The sequence below is a fragment of the Caretta caretta genome, chromosome 22, assembly GCF_965140235.1.
Source record: "Caretta caretta isolate rCarCar2 chromosome 22, rCarCar1.hap1, whole genome shotgun sequence".
In the NCBI taxonomy this organism is placed as follows: Eukaryota; Metazoa; Chordata; order Testudines; family Cheloniidae; genus Caretta; species Caretta caretta.
In genome coordinates this window covers 10749023-10764344 of record NC_134227.1, presented here as the reverse complement: position 1 = coordinate 10764344, position 15322 = coordinate 10749023, and the positions used below count along the sequence as shown (strand labels likewise).

The 15322-nt window shown below is 44.2% G+C and overlaps 1 protein-coding gene across 1 annotated transcript in view; it reads right to left on the bottom strand.

Annotated features, from left to right (window-relative positions):
• Positions 1 to 685: 685 nt before the first annotated feature.
• BARX2 (BARX homeobox 2) overlaps positions 686 to 15322 on the bottom strand; it is a 55706-nt gene continuing 41069 nt past the window's right edge. The window contains exons 2-4 of the mRNA XM_048827363.2: positions 10797 to 11094; positions 3708 to 3792; positions 686 to 2172 (exon numbers count right to left, since the gene is read on the bottom strand). Of these exons, the coding sequence (XP_048683320.1) occupies positions 1921 to 2172; positions 3708 to 3792; positions 10797 to 11094 (635 nt within the window). The 3' untranslated portion in view covers positions 686 to 1920. The remainder of the gene's footprint in view (positions 2173 to 3707; positions 3793 to 10796; positions 11095 to 15322) is intronic.

Here is a 15322-nt window from a genome sequence, read left to right as displayed (position 1 = left end):
TGAAAAAAAAGGAAAAATTGTTCTATTTCCAACTTTGCAAAATGGAAATAACTGACATTTTTGTGAAGTTGTTGTTATCAGCTCCACAAAGGATTTGCACATCAAAAATAATTTAGCAAAAGATTTTGAATTCCAAATAAACTTGACAAACTGCTAGACATGTACAGACACTTGGCAAATAGAAAGGTGAAATTCATTAGCTAAACTATTCACAGCAAATTATGTTCCTAATTCTAGTCCGCACAGAAAATGATTGGATTTGAGACATTTAAATACATTTCATTTACAAAATTTTGAATCTATGGCTACTAGGAAGTCATAGATTTTTAAGGCCAGAAGGGACCAGTGTGATAATCTAGTCGGACCTCCTGCATAACACATGTCATAGGACTTCCATGTAGTAAGAACACCAGAACAAGTCATTACTTGTGATTGAACTAGAGCATATGTTTGAAAAACACCCAGTTTTTATTTAACTTCCAGGGATTCACCACAACATATTGTGCCTATATTCTAGCTGATAGGACAGATACCAGACTTCTGGCCTTCCACTCTTATACTCATTCCTTTTCTTTTGCATCGCCGAGTGTTTGGTGACTTTGTGGAATGGGCACCTGTTCAAAAATTTTGAAAAATTTCAGCACAATCCCTAAAGTAGGATTTGGAAGAGAAATGACACGGAGTCTTATTTATATATTTAATTTTTAATTAAAAAATAAAGGTTATTTTAATACATCTCTTGCAGCCTTCGGGCAAAATGCACCCTCAACAAGACTTTAGGAAACACGATGCATATCTAGTCTTGGCACACAGGTCTTAAAAACAAATGCGAACTTTCTTCAGCCGCTTCTTAACTCCATTACTTTCCCCTAACCCTGAAAACATTTAAATGCTTCTTGGGGGGGAAAAAAAATACAAACCCTACAATAATTAGAAATGGGTCTGAAGCAAAAATCCCAGTTCTGGAGCAGCTTGAAATCCAAACTGTGATCTCAATCCAGATTTTACCCAGTGGCCTTTACCACTGGGGGGGAGGAATAGCTCAGTGGTTTGAGCATCGGCCTGCTAAACCCAGGGTTGTGAGTTCAATCCTTGAGGGGGCCATTTAGGGATCTGGGGCAAAAATTGGGGATTGGTCCTGCTTCAAGCAGGGGGTTGGACTAGATGACCTCCTGAGGTCCCTTCCAACCCTAACCTTCTATGATTCTATGATACCTTTATAAAGGTTTGCCCCACAACCCAGATCTGATCACCTCAAACCTCCAGGAGAGATCTGAAATCTGAACCATGACCTGGGTCTGAATCTTGCACCTATCTTTATAATGGGCTGAACCAAAACCCTAGGTCTGTGCATCCTCCAAAAAACTGTTTCGCTTGGGCCCATGCCTAACAGAAATAAGTGCTGGTTAAATGAGAAATCGTGCTGTAAAAGTTCCCCTGTTCCTGGCAGTCACTGCCTTGAGGCCAGACTAAGTGCTCTGTCCATTTCTACCTTAAAAGGCAAAGATACGGCCAAGCGAACACACCGAACCCTCCAAGATGGTCATATCACTACACAACCACCTCCCACGGCATGAAAGGAACCCTGGGCTTTTCCTGATTCTCCAGGCTGTCTCACATTTCTAGACACAGTTTCTTCTGGAAGATAGCAGTAAAGTACTCAGGCCCCCTTGTTATCTGCAGGAAGGACTTACACATGCTGTTGGGAAGGGAAAGACTATCACCATATGCATTGGGTTTCTTTGTTCCACGGTGGCCCGTGCTGGTTGATTCCCAATGGCACAAAGTGCACAAGCTCCTGACTTATACACAAGGTCTTTTTGTTTTATTTATTTATTTATGTATGTATGTTTTTTTTCTCTTTCCTTTTTCTGTGTTTTTTTTTCTTTCTTTTTTTTTTTCTTTTCTGTTTTTCCTCTTTTAACTTGAGGGCGTCGTCTCCTCTGGGGAGGGCTCCACTGTGTGCTCCGGAGACTTTCCTGTCTCCAAGGAGACTTCAGGCTTCTCCTCTGTCAATTCAGGCTCTTCTGGGGCCTGAGATGTCTCGAATATCTGCCTCTGAACTTGGCTGTTCATCTTTTCCTCTGCCTCAATCTCTTCTGAGGTGGGGATGGAGTTTTTCTTCGGGCGGCCTTTGGGCTTTGTCGGAGCTTCCTGTCCACCTTTCAGTACCTGGAACAAAGATAATAAGTGTTTGGACCATTCTGAACTCACTGGTGTCTGCCATCCAAGTTCCTGATGGTACTTTTAACATTAGGATGAAATCTATCCCTGTTCAAAGAGCGGGCCCAAGGTTTAGGCACCCTTACCTCCTACTCCGGACTCAAGTAGAACTTAAGTGATGCGTAGGCCTTGTGGGGCTTAAATGGGGATTAATTAATTTAAATGGAGGCAAGTACAAACCCAGAAAACACTAATATCTCAGACTTTATGTAGGGTCCTGAGTTCAAGGCGGGTTGTAAAGGGGTCTCAGTATAGGGTTGCCAACTTCCTGACTCAACAAAACCAAACACCCTTGCACCGCCTCTTCTCCAAGGCCCCACCCTGCTCATACCATCTTCCCCCCTCCCTTTGTCGCTCGCTCTCCTGCATCCTCACTCACTCGCTCATTTTCACCAGGCTGGGGAGGACTTGGGAGGGACCCAACTCTCAATACAGCACACGTACAGGCTTGTCCAAAATTCAGCTCCCTTACTGAGATTTTCTTTTCATTCTTAGCTTAAGTAACAACAATCAAACCTCCACCTGAGTTTCCAAAGTGAATTTTTTTCCTCCCTTCAGCTCTCTCTTGTCTCTTAGAGACTCAATTCTTTTTACTCCTGCTTTGGAACTAATGAGACCCACCTGGTCTTCCTACCAGGATGAGTCAGCAAAATAGCTCTGCCACCTCTATTATCTCCATTTTGCATACAGTGGAACTGGGGCAAAGAGAGGAAGCAACTTGCCTAAGGTCATGCAGTGAGTCAGTGACGGAACCAGAATGGAACTAATGGGACCTGACTGCCCTTCCTTTCCTCCAATACAATACAGGACAGACACAGTGTTGTCATTATTGCAGCTGGAGTGATGTATTGGACAAGTGGGCATTCTAGATGTTTTCTGAAGGACAGGGAGGAGGCTTGGTGTACACTAACTGAGAAACTGCGTGTAAAGGCTTGAAGTTGGGAGTGCATGAAGGAGATAAAGGGAAAAGTCAGGAGAGAAATGTGGGCAGACCATAGGGAGCAGGAGCAGGTGTACAGGAAGAGTTGGAGGCAGGGTCAGAGTTAAAGACAGCTTTAAAAGTGAGAAGCAGGGACATCACTTATCAAAGCTGGACTTAGCTTCATTGAGTTGAAGTCTCTTTATGATCCAGGTGCACCCCCAATTCCCACAAGCAATAAAGACCCCAGGGTTGCCAAAAAATGAAAAGGGAGAAATTTCTGCTCCTCCCCCTTTTGTCCCTTTGCTTTGAATCCGCACTGCTATCCATGGCCAGTCTTACCCAACATACATTCAGCAATGTGAGCTTTTGAGCAACCAGTTAGCAGTAACAAACTGAACTTTAAAATTCTGGACCAGATCCTCAGCTGGTGTAAATCAGCATAGCTTCATCGGCAGAATTTATGCCAAAGACTTCCAAATGTACACCCAGATTTACTCCAGCTCAGGATTCATCTCTCTGACATTAGATTGGAGGCCTGGTTGGGAACCTTTTGATCTCTTACCATTTTCTTCCACTTCATCCTGCGGTTCTGGTACCAAGTCTTCACCTGGAGCTGAGTCAGCCCCAGTGACTGGGCAAGGTCCAGCCTAGAAGACAAGAGATACAGAGACTTGACAAAGGAAATGAGTCCAGATGCACTGCAGTAGCCAATCCCTGATTGTATCCTGTAGAGAGAATGGGGGGCTCACATACAGTGAAGTAAATTCCAGAAAAAGATCGCTATCAGCTTCTCCTAACTCGTCTTTTCTCTCCAGTTCAGAGGAGAATTACAAATCATTATAAACAGTCATGATCCAAATTTAGGATCCAAAGAAGTATGGTCTTATGAAGGAAGCAAGAATGGTTTTGTGGTTATGACGCAGAATAGGGAGATAGGAAGAGATGGAAACAGACCAGCTATCCTATGTGTTTTGTTGGGCAAGTGAACGAGGACAAAAGTTCAGTCATCCAGCTGGAGACAACTTGGCCCTGACATTCAGCACCTCTGAAAATCAGGCCTTAGGTGTCTCAAGACAGCACCCAAGAATTCACACCCAAAATCAGAGGCCACCTTTGAAAATTTTGGCTGCCTTTATTGTGCTTCACTTTCTCTATATATAGACTGGAGATAAGGATGCTTTCTAACCTCAAAAAGGTGTTGTGTGTCTGAATTTATTAATTTGCTGATATTACAGTGATGAGAGCTCTAGAAATGCCTATAAATAAATTTATGTGTGTTGGGCCTTCCGGGGAGCTACAGTAGACAGCACAAATGCTTATCCTAACTTATCCGGGCCAAACCTCCAAATCTGTAATGGTTCCTTTATGACTATTAATCTATTTATTTCTTTACAAAGCCTGAGATCTGGAGATCCTGGGCCAGATTCATCCCTGATGAAATTCCTTTATTTGTCACTTAAGTGAGAACAAATCTCGACCTAGTGGTGCAGTGGAGCTGCATTCAGGATGAATTTGGCCTTATGTGATTCAGAAATTCTAAGTAGAGCTGGGCAAATGTTCTGCAACAATGTGAAGCCATGCAAAACTCAGATGGGTTCAGGTGCAAACATGGAGTTGCATCTAAACATATTTTAGGTCCTGTGAACTTTCTTTTTGTAGCCCCTGAAACAACATGTTGTATGTCCCTTAAACAGCTTTGGAAACACGTTTTCCAAAGCTGAGTTTTTCATAACAAAAGTTGTGATCCAACTGGATAGATAGTGGGGACAGTCACACACACCTATATTCAAATACCCTAACAAACAAACCCGCACGTGCTTTCCCCACTTTGGGACCCCTTTGCAGTTAAAGGGGCTGATTTTCCATCACCTTATATCACTCACCATACTTAATAGCTGGGGTATTGAAGTCAAAGGAGCTACATGGATGAGTTTGGGAGATCAGAATCAAGCCCACAGGTTCCAGACATTATCCCATCTGCACTCCTTGGCTTCTAATTAGCCATGCGACTAAGTAGCTCACCATGCCCCTCAATGTAGCCCCCGTCAAAGGACACAAGAGTGAGTGCAGATCTCAATCCATGCCCTTGCCACTGCGTTACCAACTCATGAGCTCACATGGGAAATATGTCTGTTTGACGAACTCCTGCCAGGAAGCCTGTGTCTTGTCACACCTAGATTACCTGTAACCTTTACAACCTCTCTCCATGTGCATTAGCCTAGGAAACCAAAGAAACAAATAGAGAGAGAGAAAGGAAGAGCTAGGGGAGCAGAGATTGCTCATCAGCCTTGGTCATGTACAAAGTCAAGAAACCTTCATGTCTCTAATTAATTCAGCAGCCAAGACTGCTTTGATTGATGGTGTCACTCAGCTGGTCACATGAGGCAGTGCTGAGCCAGTCAGCACAACACCTGAGCCTTAGGGGATAGAGAATCATGCCAAATGGGCCAGATATCAAAAGAGCCCAGCATGCTGGGTACTGAGCTCTTTCAAAAAAACCATGGCGTAGGAGTCACTATGGGAGCTAGTTAAAATTTGACCCCATTTAGATGCTTAGATGGGAGTTGCACTCATTTGAAAACCTGTCCTTGATTGTGGGTCCTAAGTGTTTGAAAATCTGGCCCAATGTGACCTGTGCTTTGGTGACATGCGTCATCAGATGAAAAAAATAGGCATATAGCTTAGAGGCAGGCTTGGCAGAATTCCATATGTATTTTTTTTCTTTTGACAGATAATATTTATTTGTAAGCTTTTTGTATTGTTAATCAATTTAAATTTTCACAGTTGCAGAAAATTATGGGGGGGGAGGGCCAGGCAAAAGGAGGCAGTCACACAATAATAATTTAAATGACAGATGTTGTCAAGATTCAAAAAGCTAAAGCTTTATAAATGTCAAGATCACGTCAAAATATACAAAGTAAAATGTCCTGAATCAAACGATAAAAAGTTCTCTAGCAGGATTTTTCTTACTTTGTCTATCTGTAAATTTTGTTTATTATCTATGGCGGGGGGTGGAGTGGGGGGGATTTAGTCAGTTTGTGTGTGTACAGTGAAAACAACATTCACTGACTGATAAAAATCTAATCCTTCCAACCTTAGGCCTTAAAAATTGTTTAAACTAGGGCTTGGTGACACATGGGGTTTAAGGTTTTGTGAACCTCTCAAACACTTTCTTTAGGTTTGCAAAGCTACTCTGTGTTGGCAACCTTTTCTCCTGTAATTTAAACCAACAATTTTCTCCCCACACACCCCAACACATGGGTAATTCAAGTTCTTTAAAACAAACCAAAAAAACCCCTCCTTTTCTTTTTTCGCTAACGAGAGGCACGTGTAACGCGTTTGGCACAGAATAAACCCAAAAAGTTAGGCTGACATGATATGTAAATCTCAAATCACTTTGTAAATAATAATACACCAAGCTTCAGAACTCCTTACATGAGGTAAGTCAGTAGTTACAAAAAGGGAAACTGAGGCACAGAGCGGAGTGGCAATTTGTCCAAGATTACCATACAACACGTTAGAAACAGAGCCTGAAACAAAATTCAAGTCTCCTGGCTTCCACACCAATGAGGTGTCCATTGGAAAACACTTCACAGAGCCACATTGCCTCAAAGGGTAGTCTCAGATCTCCTTTGTGAGGGTTCCAGACAAACAGCAGTCAAACAAGCCTAATTCAGTATAACTAGAGCTGATCAGGAAACCCAGACACTTCTCCCCCTCTTTTTTTTTATTACTTTTTCTATCTTTTTTCCACTGGGAAAATTGGAGGGGTGGAGTAAAAAGTATGTGAAATGGGAATGAAAACAAATTTCACACTTTTTTCCAACTGAAAACAAATTGGAAAATAGTGAAAAAGTACATGAACATTTTAGAAAACAGTTAAAAATGTGAAAAGTGGGTTTTTTCCTCACTTTCATTTGCTTTTTTTTTTACCTTTGCTCCCTTTTTCTAATGTAAAAAAAAAAGAGAGAGAAATGGGTAAAACTTCCCCAATCCAAAAGCTGAAAATGAACAGCTGAAATGTTTTATTTCCCAAACCTGAAAGGAAACTACATTTTAAGTGAAAATGAACATGTCATTTAGACATACATTGATTCAAAATGAAACAAAAATGTTCATTCAACTTAAAATGTTACCGTTTTAGGGGTCACCAAATGAAATGAATAGGCAGCAAGTTTAAAACAAACAAAAGGAAGCGTTTCTTCACACAACGCACAATCAACCTGTGGAACTCTTTATGAGGATGTTGTGAAGGCCAAGACTATAACAGGGTTCAAAAAAGAACTAGATAAGTTCATGGAGGATAGGCCCATCAATGGCTATTAGCCAGGATGGGCAAGGATGGTGTCCCTAGCCTCCGTTTGCCAGAAGCTGGGAATGGGCGACAGGGGATGGATCACTTGATGATTCCCTGCTCTGTTCATTCCCCCTGGGGCACCTGGCATTGGCCACTGTTGGAAGACAGGATACTGGGCTAGATGGACCTTTGGTCTGACTCAATATGGCCATTCTTATGTCATTTTTGTTTTAGTTTTTGGAAAACAAAACACACTGATTTCAAAATGAATATTTGGGGGTTACGTTTTCCAGTCAGAAATCGGAACAATTAATTAAAATTTCCCTGTGGAAAATTTCAGTTTCACCAAAACCATATTTTCCAAAGGGGAAATTGTAAGGTATAAACATCTCAACCAGCTCTAAATATAAACATAAACAGTATTGGTCAAGAGACACTCAGGGAGAGATTGTGACCTTCCCTACTGGTGGCTGCAGTGAGGCTGTTGCTCAGCAAACCCAGCTCCCCATTACACCTCTTGTTTATGGGCTAGTCACAGTCACGGTCCTCTATGTTCCCTGAGGGCAAAGACTGCTCCAGTCTAGTGCTCATAGTGGAACTAGCTTCTCTAGAGGGGTTGGGTAATGGGCAGGTTTCTGCCTACACACCCACACCCACACCTGCACTAGCCAGTGGAACTGAGCCAGCATGGGAGAGGGAAAACACGCTGTGCCCTTTCAAAGGGTGAAGCAGGGGGAAATGCTTTGCTCTCTATTCCTTGCATGTATCTCTCTACATAAATACATGCTGCTATGCACATGTATTGAGCCCTCTCTTTATATAATGCGCGCGGTATGTGGTTTTCATTCATTCATTCTATTCAGGTCACCTTTGATCCTGGGAAAAGTTAGCCTTAATCGAATCCGGTCTTCTGCCCAAGTCCTCCACCAATGGCAAAGTCATCTTTCTCAGTCCAGAAGACGTCACAGTTCAACTAGAGAGAGCTCAGCACCACAACGGCTGAGCAGCCCTTCTGCTACCTCTGCTTTTTCCACTTTAAGGAACGTTTTTGTCCTGTGTCTTTTTAAAGTAGTCGTGATAGGCAATGCCATGGGAGACACTCTCCCCTCAGTGCAGAAAGCCCTTGCTAGTCACAGCCAAAGTGTCCTCCAACCAGCCCTTGCCATGCATCACTGTGCCCTGATCCATTTGAAATGAATAGAAGTAAACTAGGGAGGAGCCAGATATAGTTTCCAGGATGCTGGCTGTCCCCTCGCCTTGGAAAAGCTACTGTAGTTCAGAGACAGTCTTTAGTATTTAAAGACAATGTTAAAGGTACCCGATGAAGCAGTGTGTAAATGGAGATCACGTTTCTTTATGGGAGTCACACATGCACTTTGCACTGGGGTCAATGACTGCACTTAGTGCTAGCCACTGGAGAATCAGGCCCCCGATGTGCGACTTACACGACCATATACATCACTGCTGACAGTTCAGCCTAGAGGTCTGGGGTTTTGTTTATAAACAAACTAGGGAAATGCAACCGAGATGGAGCTACTATAAGATGGGTAAAACACTTGTTGGAAAACCATTCCCAGAGAGTAGTTATCAGTGGTTCACAGTCATGCTGGAAGGGCATGAGTGGGGTCCCGCAGGGACTGGTTCTGGGTCCAGTTCTGTTCAATATCTTCATCAATGATTTAGATAATGGCGTAGAGAGTACACTTATAATGTTTGTGGATGATACCAAAGTGGGAGGGGTTGCAAGTGCTTTGGAGGATAGGATTAAAATTCAAAATGATCTGGACAGACTGGAGAAATGGTCTGAAGTAAATAGGATGAAATTCAATAAGGACAAATGCAAAGTACTTCATTTAGGAAGGAACAAATCAGTTGCACACATACAAAATGGGAAATGACTGCCTCAGAAGGAGTACTACGGAAAGGGAACTGGGGATCATAGTGGATCACAAACTTAATGAGTCAACAGTGTAGCACTGTTGCAAAAAAAGTGAACATCATTCTGGGATGTATTAGCAGGACTGTTGTAAGCAAAACACAAGAAGTAATTCTTCCGCTCTACTCCACGTTGATTAGGCCTCAACTGGAATATTGTGTCCAGTTCTGGGCATCACATTTCTGGAAAGATGTGGACAAACTGGAAAAAGTCCAGGGAAGAGCAACAAAAATGATTAAAGGTCTAGGAAACATGACCTATGAGGGAAGATTGAAAAAAATTGGGTTTGTTTAGTCTGGAGAAGAGAAGACTGAGAGGGGACATGAAAACAGTTTTCAGGTACATAAAAGGTTGATAAAGGGGGAGGGAGAAGAATTATTCTTCTTAACCTCTGAGGATAGGACAAGAAGCAATGGGCTTAAATGGCAGCAAAGGAGGTTTAGGATGGACATTAGGAAAAACTTCCTAAATGTCAGGGTGGTTAAACACCGGAATAAATTGCCTAGAGAGGTTGTGGAATCTCCATCACTGGAGACTTTTAAGAGCAGGTTGGACAAACACCTGTCAGGAATGGTCTAGAGCAGTGGTTCCCAAACTTGTTCTGCCGCCTGTGCAGGGAAAGCCCTTGGCGGGCCGGGCCGGTTTGTTTACCTGCCGCGTCTGCAGGTCCGGCCGATCGCGGCTCCCAGTGGCTGCGGTTCGCTGCTCCAGGCCAATGGGAGCTGCTGAAAGCGGCGGCCAGTATGTCCCTCGGCCCATGCCGCTTCCAGCAGCTCCCATTGGCCTGGAGCAGCGAACCGCAGCCACTGGGAGCTGAGATCGGCCGAACCTGTGGACGCGGCAGGTAAACAAACCGGCCTGGCCCGCCAGGGGCTTTCCCTGCACAAGCGGCGGAACAAGTTTGGGAACCACTGCTCTAGATAATACTTAATTCTGCCATGAGTGCAGGGGACTGGACTAGATGACCTCTTGAGGTCCCTTCCAGTTCTATGAGTCTGTGATTTCACTCACCTGCTCAAGGCTGCACTGGGCCCTATATTCTCCTCTGTGAGCTCAGAGTTTTACCTACGTTTCCTCTGGTTTTCTGAGAGTCATGTATGTAAATCCCCTGTAGATGGCTCGGTCTCATAGGGTACACCTACACAGCAAGCAAGATTCTGCAGCCGCAAGTCTCAGAGCCCAGGTTTACAGACTCAGGTTTACACTACAGCACAAAAAATATCTGTGTAGACATTCGGGCTCCAGCTCTGAAGCCTACCCCCATTCCTAGAGCTCAGGCTCCACACAGATATTTTTAGCGCTGTAGCATGAGCCCGGATTTGCAACTCACAGTTGCAGGCTTCTTCCCTAAGGGTCATGGCCCTGCAGCCACTTTCCCAGCCTTACCCCCAGTCACACCCCAATCCCGTTCCTCTGACCTGTCTGGCGTGGACAGATACTTCTGCTTTTGGAATTTCTTCTCCAGCCCCATCAGCTGGAGTTCTGTGAAGATGGTCCGGCTTCGGCGAGGCTTTTTCAACCGCGGGGTGGGCTGCTCCCCTTCTGACTCGCTGCTGGCATGAGTTTCGCTGGCTGGTGTCTCCGCACTGGTGGCTCCCAAGGAGGAGTGGGGTGACAGTGCTCGGGAGCTGGGAGCTGCAGGGACAAGGTGAGGGACCACAGAGGGCTGCCGGGTGATGACGGAGATGAGAGGATATGCCCTCAGAGATGGGGACCCTAGGAGGGAGGAAGCAGAGAAGGGAAGTACAGTTCAGTGGCAGAATTGTTTAGTGGATAGTGCCCTGGACTGGGAGTCAGGAGACCTGGTTTTCATTCCTGGCTCTGCTGCTAACCTTCTGTGTGACCTTCTTTAGCAAGACACTTCCCCTCTTTGGGCTTCTGTTTCTTCCCTTCCCCCCCCCACCCCGCCCCCCGCCTCGCACCCCCCCAGCCCCCCGCTTCGTCTGTCTCATCTATTCACATTGTAAGACCCTTGAGGCAAGGAGTGTCTTCTACTGTGTGTTTGCCAAGTTGCCTTCTCTAGGTGCAACTGTAATACAACTAATAAATAATCTATTCAGTCATGAGCAGAGCGGGGCCAAACGTTTCAGATGAGTAGAGTCTAATTAGCCCAAAAAAATGCAGTTGGAGATGACCCAAAACTATTTGCAAATTCAAATCAAACTGGGCAAACAGATTTAGCCAAAACAATCAGGGGGGAGGTTTGGTTTTTTTTTACATCTGAAACGTTTCATTTAGACACTTTCAAAAATGAAACATTTTGATTTTTCATTTCAAAACAAGATTTAATTTCTAAATGTAATTAGATCTATTTAAATAAAAAGGTTAAAAAAAAATCCAAAAACTAAAACATAAAAAAAACAAAATATTGTCTTGGGTCGACCCGATATGATGATTTTTTTCTTGGATTGTTAGGTTCAGCCACCAAACCGAAAAAAAACAATTGTTTGCTCAGTTCTAGCCGTGAGTGATCTATGCAGTAGAGGTGGTTCAGTTTACCATGTAGTTTCGCTGAGAGATGAAATCAAACCAAACTTTATGCCCATCAGTCATTTAATCTGTGCAACTTTCCTTCTCTGTCAGCACCGAATGAATCCCTAGAAATGGGCCCACACTGAACCATCAGGGTTGTACTAACCCTCAGAACTAGGAAGACGTTCAGCTCTGGCTCAAGCACCAATCTTTGTGGCTCGGGGGCCATTCTGGAACATCAAATCCAAACATGCCCAAACGCTCGTGGAAGTTCTGATTCCGACCCAGGCTTCCCAACCCAGGCTTGAGTCTACTTCAGCAGCATCCCAGGTCCTAAGCCCTATAAATCAGGCATCCTCTTACACCTTTGTACAGTGAAACTGGACCAATTTGTGGGGAATGTGTGTTTCATTGTGATGCGATAGGAACAAGAAATGTTGGGTCACGAATCCTGGATTCGATTCACTGCTTTACAGCTGACTTGCTGTGTGATCTTGGGCAAGTCACATCATTTTTCTGTGCCTCAGTTTCCCCATTAGTAACACTGGAATAATAATCCTTACCTCAGAGCTAAGACTTACCTAAGGTTTAATTAATGATTGTAAAGTGCTTTGAGATCTTTAGACAAATGGTGCTCTAGAAAGGCCAGGTATGAGTACCATCATTGGGCCAGATTGTGAACCTCTTACTGCTACTGATGAGCACCTGTTTACACAAGCAGTTCTGTGGATCTCATTGGGCCTAGTATGAGCAACTGTTCACCATTGAAAGTAAGGGGCTGACCATCTGGCTCAGAGAATGAGCAACCACGTTACAAATGCTGTTAAAAGCCTGTGAGTTTCTCTCTTTCTGGATAAATTATCCTTTCAGAATCTCATTGTTCATGCAACCAGGATTAGATTCTATTATTGTCCTCTGAGCTAAGAGGACAGGGGTGTCAGACGTAATCAGTCATGCTCCCCATGGTGAGTAGCGCAGAGCAAGCCAAAGAATAAGCCTGCACTTAGCAGCTCGATAATCAAAAATTACATAATCATGGTGAAGTCTTAAAAAAGGGCAGTTCTAAGAAAGATGGCTGAATTTAGTCATATCTGACTAAATGATTGCAGTGCTATCCAAACCCCTCCAGTAGCTGCAGCGATCTACAAAACCCAGCTGATTGCTGTGATCTCTACCACTATTTTTCCCTTCACATCAAAACTTTATTCAATTTCAAACAAAAACAAAACCTGAAATCCAAGAGAAGACAAGACAAGAATTTACCAACAACCATTAACTGGTGTAATAGGAAAAAACAGTGATGTTTTGTTTCTATGGATCCTTTGGCACCTCGTGACAACGGTGATTTACAAATCCACCAGCTCGCTGGGCCAAATTCTGCCCCAATTTACCCCCCAATGGCTGTACAAAGAGTAAGTTTAGGTACAACTCAGCCCTTCACTTTCCAGTGCCCAGTGTCTTGAATTCTGCCTTCACTGATACTTCCGCAGCCTCATTGACACCAGCTGGGTTGCATGGGAGTAACTTAGGGCAGAACCTCGCCCACTGCATTGGAACCATCTCGCCAGGAGACCACTGCCATTTCTTTCTCTGCCACTGTGGTTTATGAACGGCGATGTGCTCGCCCCCAGCCTGCAGCCTCCTTTGTGCCAGTTACACCAGGGCAAACAAGCTGCAGGGCCCCCCACTTGGAGAATACCCCCAATTCAGGAGGCCCTCTGCAGGAACCATGGGGCCAACTCTACCCCTGCCCTGCCTGGCAGGAAGTCCTGGCACAGGGGATGATATTGGGTGGGACCAAAGACATGTTGGTGGAGTGGCTGGGTGGCAGTCCTAAGCCTTGTCCTGCTGCTATGATCCACGGGGGCCATAGCAGCTGGGCTATAATAGGGCAGCCTCAAGGGCCCCTACCAGCCCCCATCAGGCCCAGGATAGGGAGAGGGCAAGCACAATCCCTTGTGCCAACACAGGAATAGATATGGCCCACTCTATCTCCTACTCCAATATCAGGAGATCTTGGTTAACAGCTTCCCAACCCTGGTACAGAGCTCAAGACCTCCCTGCTCTGCTGCAGGGCTCACACTCCAAATCTTTTCTCATAGCCCAAAATACCATTCCTATTCTTGCACACAAGTGGCTTTTGGCCACAGCCAGACATCTCACTGATACTTTCTCCCTTACACCCCTGCGTGTTTCCAGTGTAGCAGGGAAGGAACCACAAGATTGTTAAAGAGCAATAGATCACCCAAGCTCAGAAACTTCTGAAGGGCTCCAGCTGATTGAAACCTTGAGAGGGAAGCATTTTTACAAGGGACTGGCCTGTAGGAAGCTTAGCAAAGGGTATTTTATAGCAGAGCAATCAGCATTCTTCTTTGGGTTAGGGGTGGCACATGGGGCTGCACAGTGGGAGAACTAGAGCAGCTTCCAGAGCTAGGAAAAACTCAGACATCAGGGATTGTTCTTTAGACTGCCGGAAGCTACTTATGTAAGAGGAATATGTAGAGGGGAAAGGGGAATCTCCTTCCTTGTACCATGATCACTGGCCTATGTGTATGTTTATTATTGTAGTGTTAGGTGTGCAGAGTAAGACACAATTGATGAATGCTGGGAAGCACAAGGAACCAGATTTCACGAGAAATGGTTCCAGATCTTCAAGTACTCAGTCCCCTCAACTGGGACCATATTTCTAAGTGCTTAACTCCCATTTAAGCCCCTAAATAAGAGATGTATTTTCCAAAGTGTTCAGCACCCAGCAGATCCTGTTGTGACACATCTAGCCAGATTTTCAAAAGAGCTCAGCACCTTTTTATTTTGGTCTCTATACAGAAGCACGCACTTACTTTGGAAAATCTGGTCTGTTACCCATGAGTGCTGTGTTGCAAGTCAGGATTTGCTATTGTCAGGCTGCTCAAGAGTGCTAGGCAGTAAGCAGCTTGTTAGAGCCATTGGCTCTAACTATTTTCTATTCATTTATTATTTAGGAATATTAAAAAAAACTGTAGATCAAATATTGGGCCAAACAATTGTAGCAGCATCTCTTTAATTGACCATTATTAATAATAATAATAAATAATAATTTATTATTTGTATTTCCATAGCCTCTAGGGGTCCTATTCATAGTTCAGGAATCCATTGTGCTAGGTGCTGTACAAACATAGCACAAAAAGATGGTCTCTGCCCCAATGAAAGCTTCATGTTTAAGCTTCTTTCTAGGTATACTCAGTCCTGTCTTGGCATGAGGAATGGGCTAGATGATCTCTTGAGGTCCTTTCCAGCCCTACATTTCTATAATTCAGTGAAGATGCCTCATCTTCACTCCAGCACCTGACAAGGTTTCTCAGATTTCTCATCCCTAGTTCTGAAGGAATAAGGAGAATTTGCCATGCAGGATGTTTGAGAGATACAGCAAGGCGAGCACTCAGAAAGATACTTGGGATCTGAGACTACCTTACACTGTCTGAGGGAAGGTTAC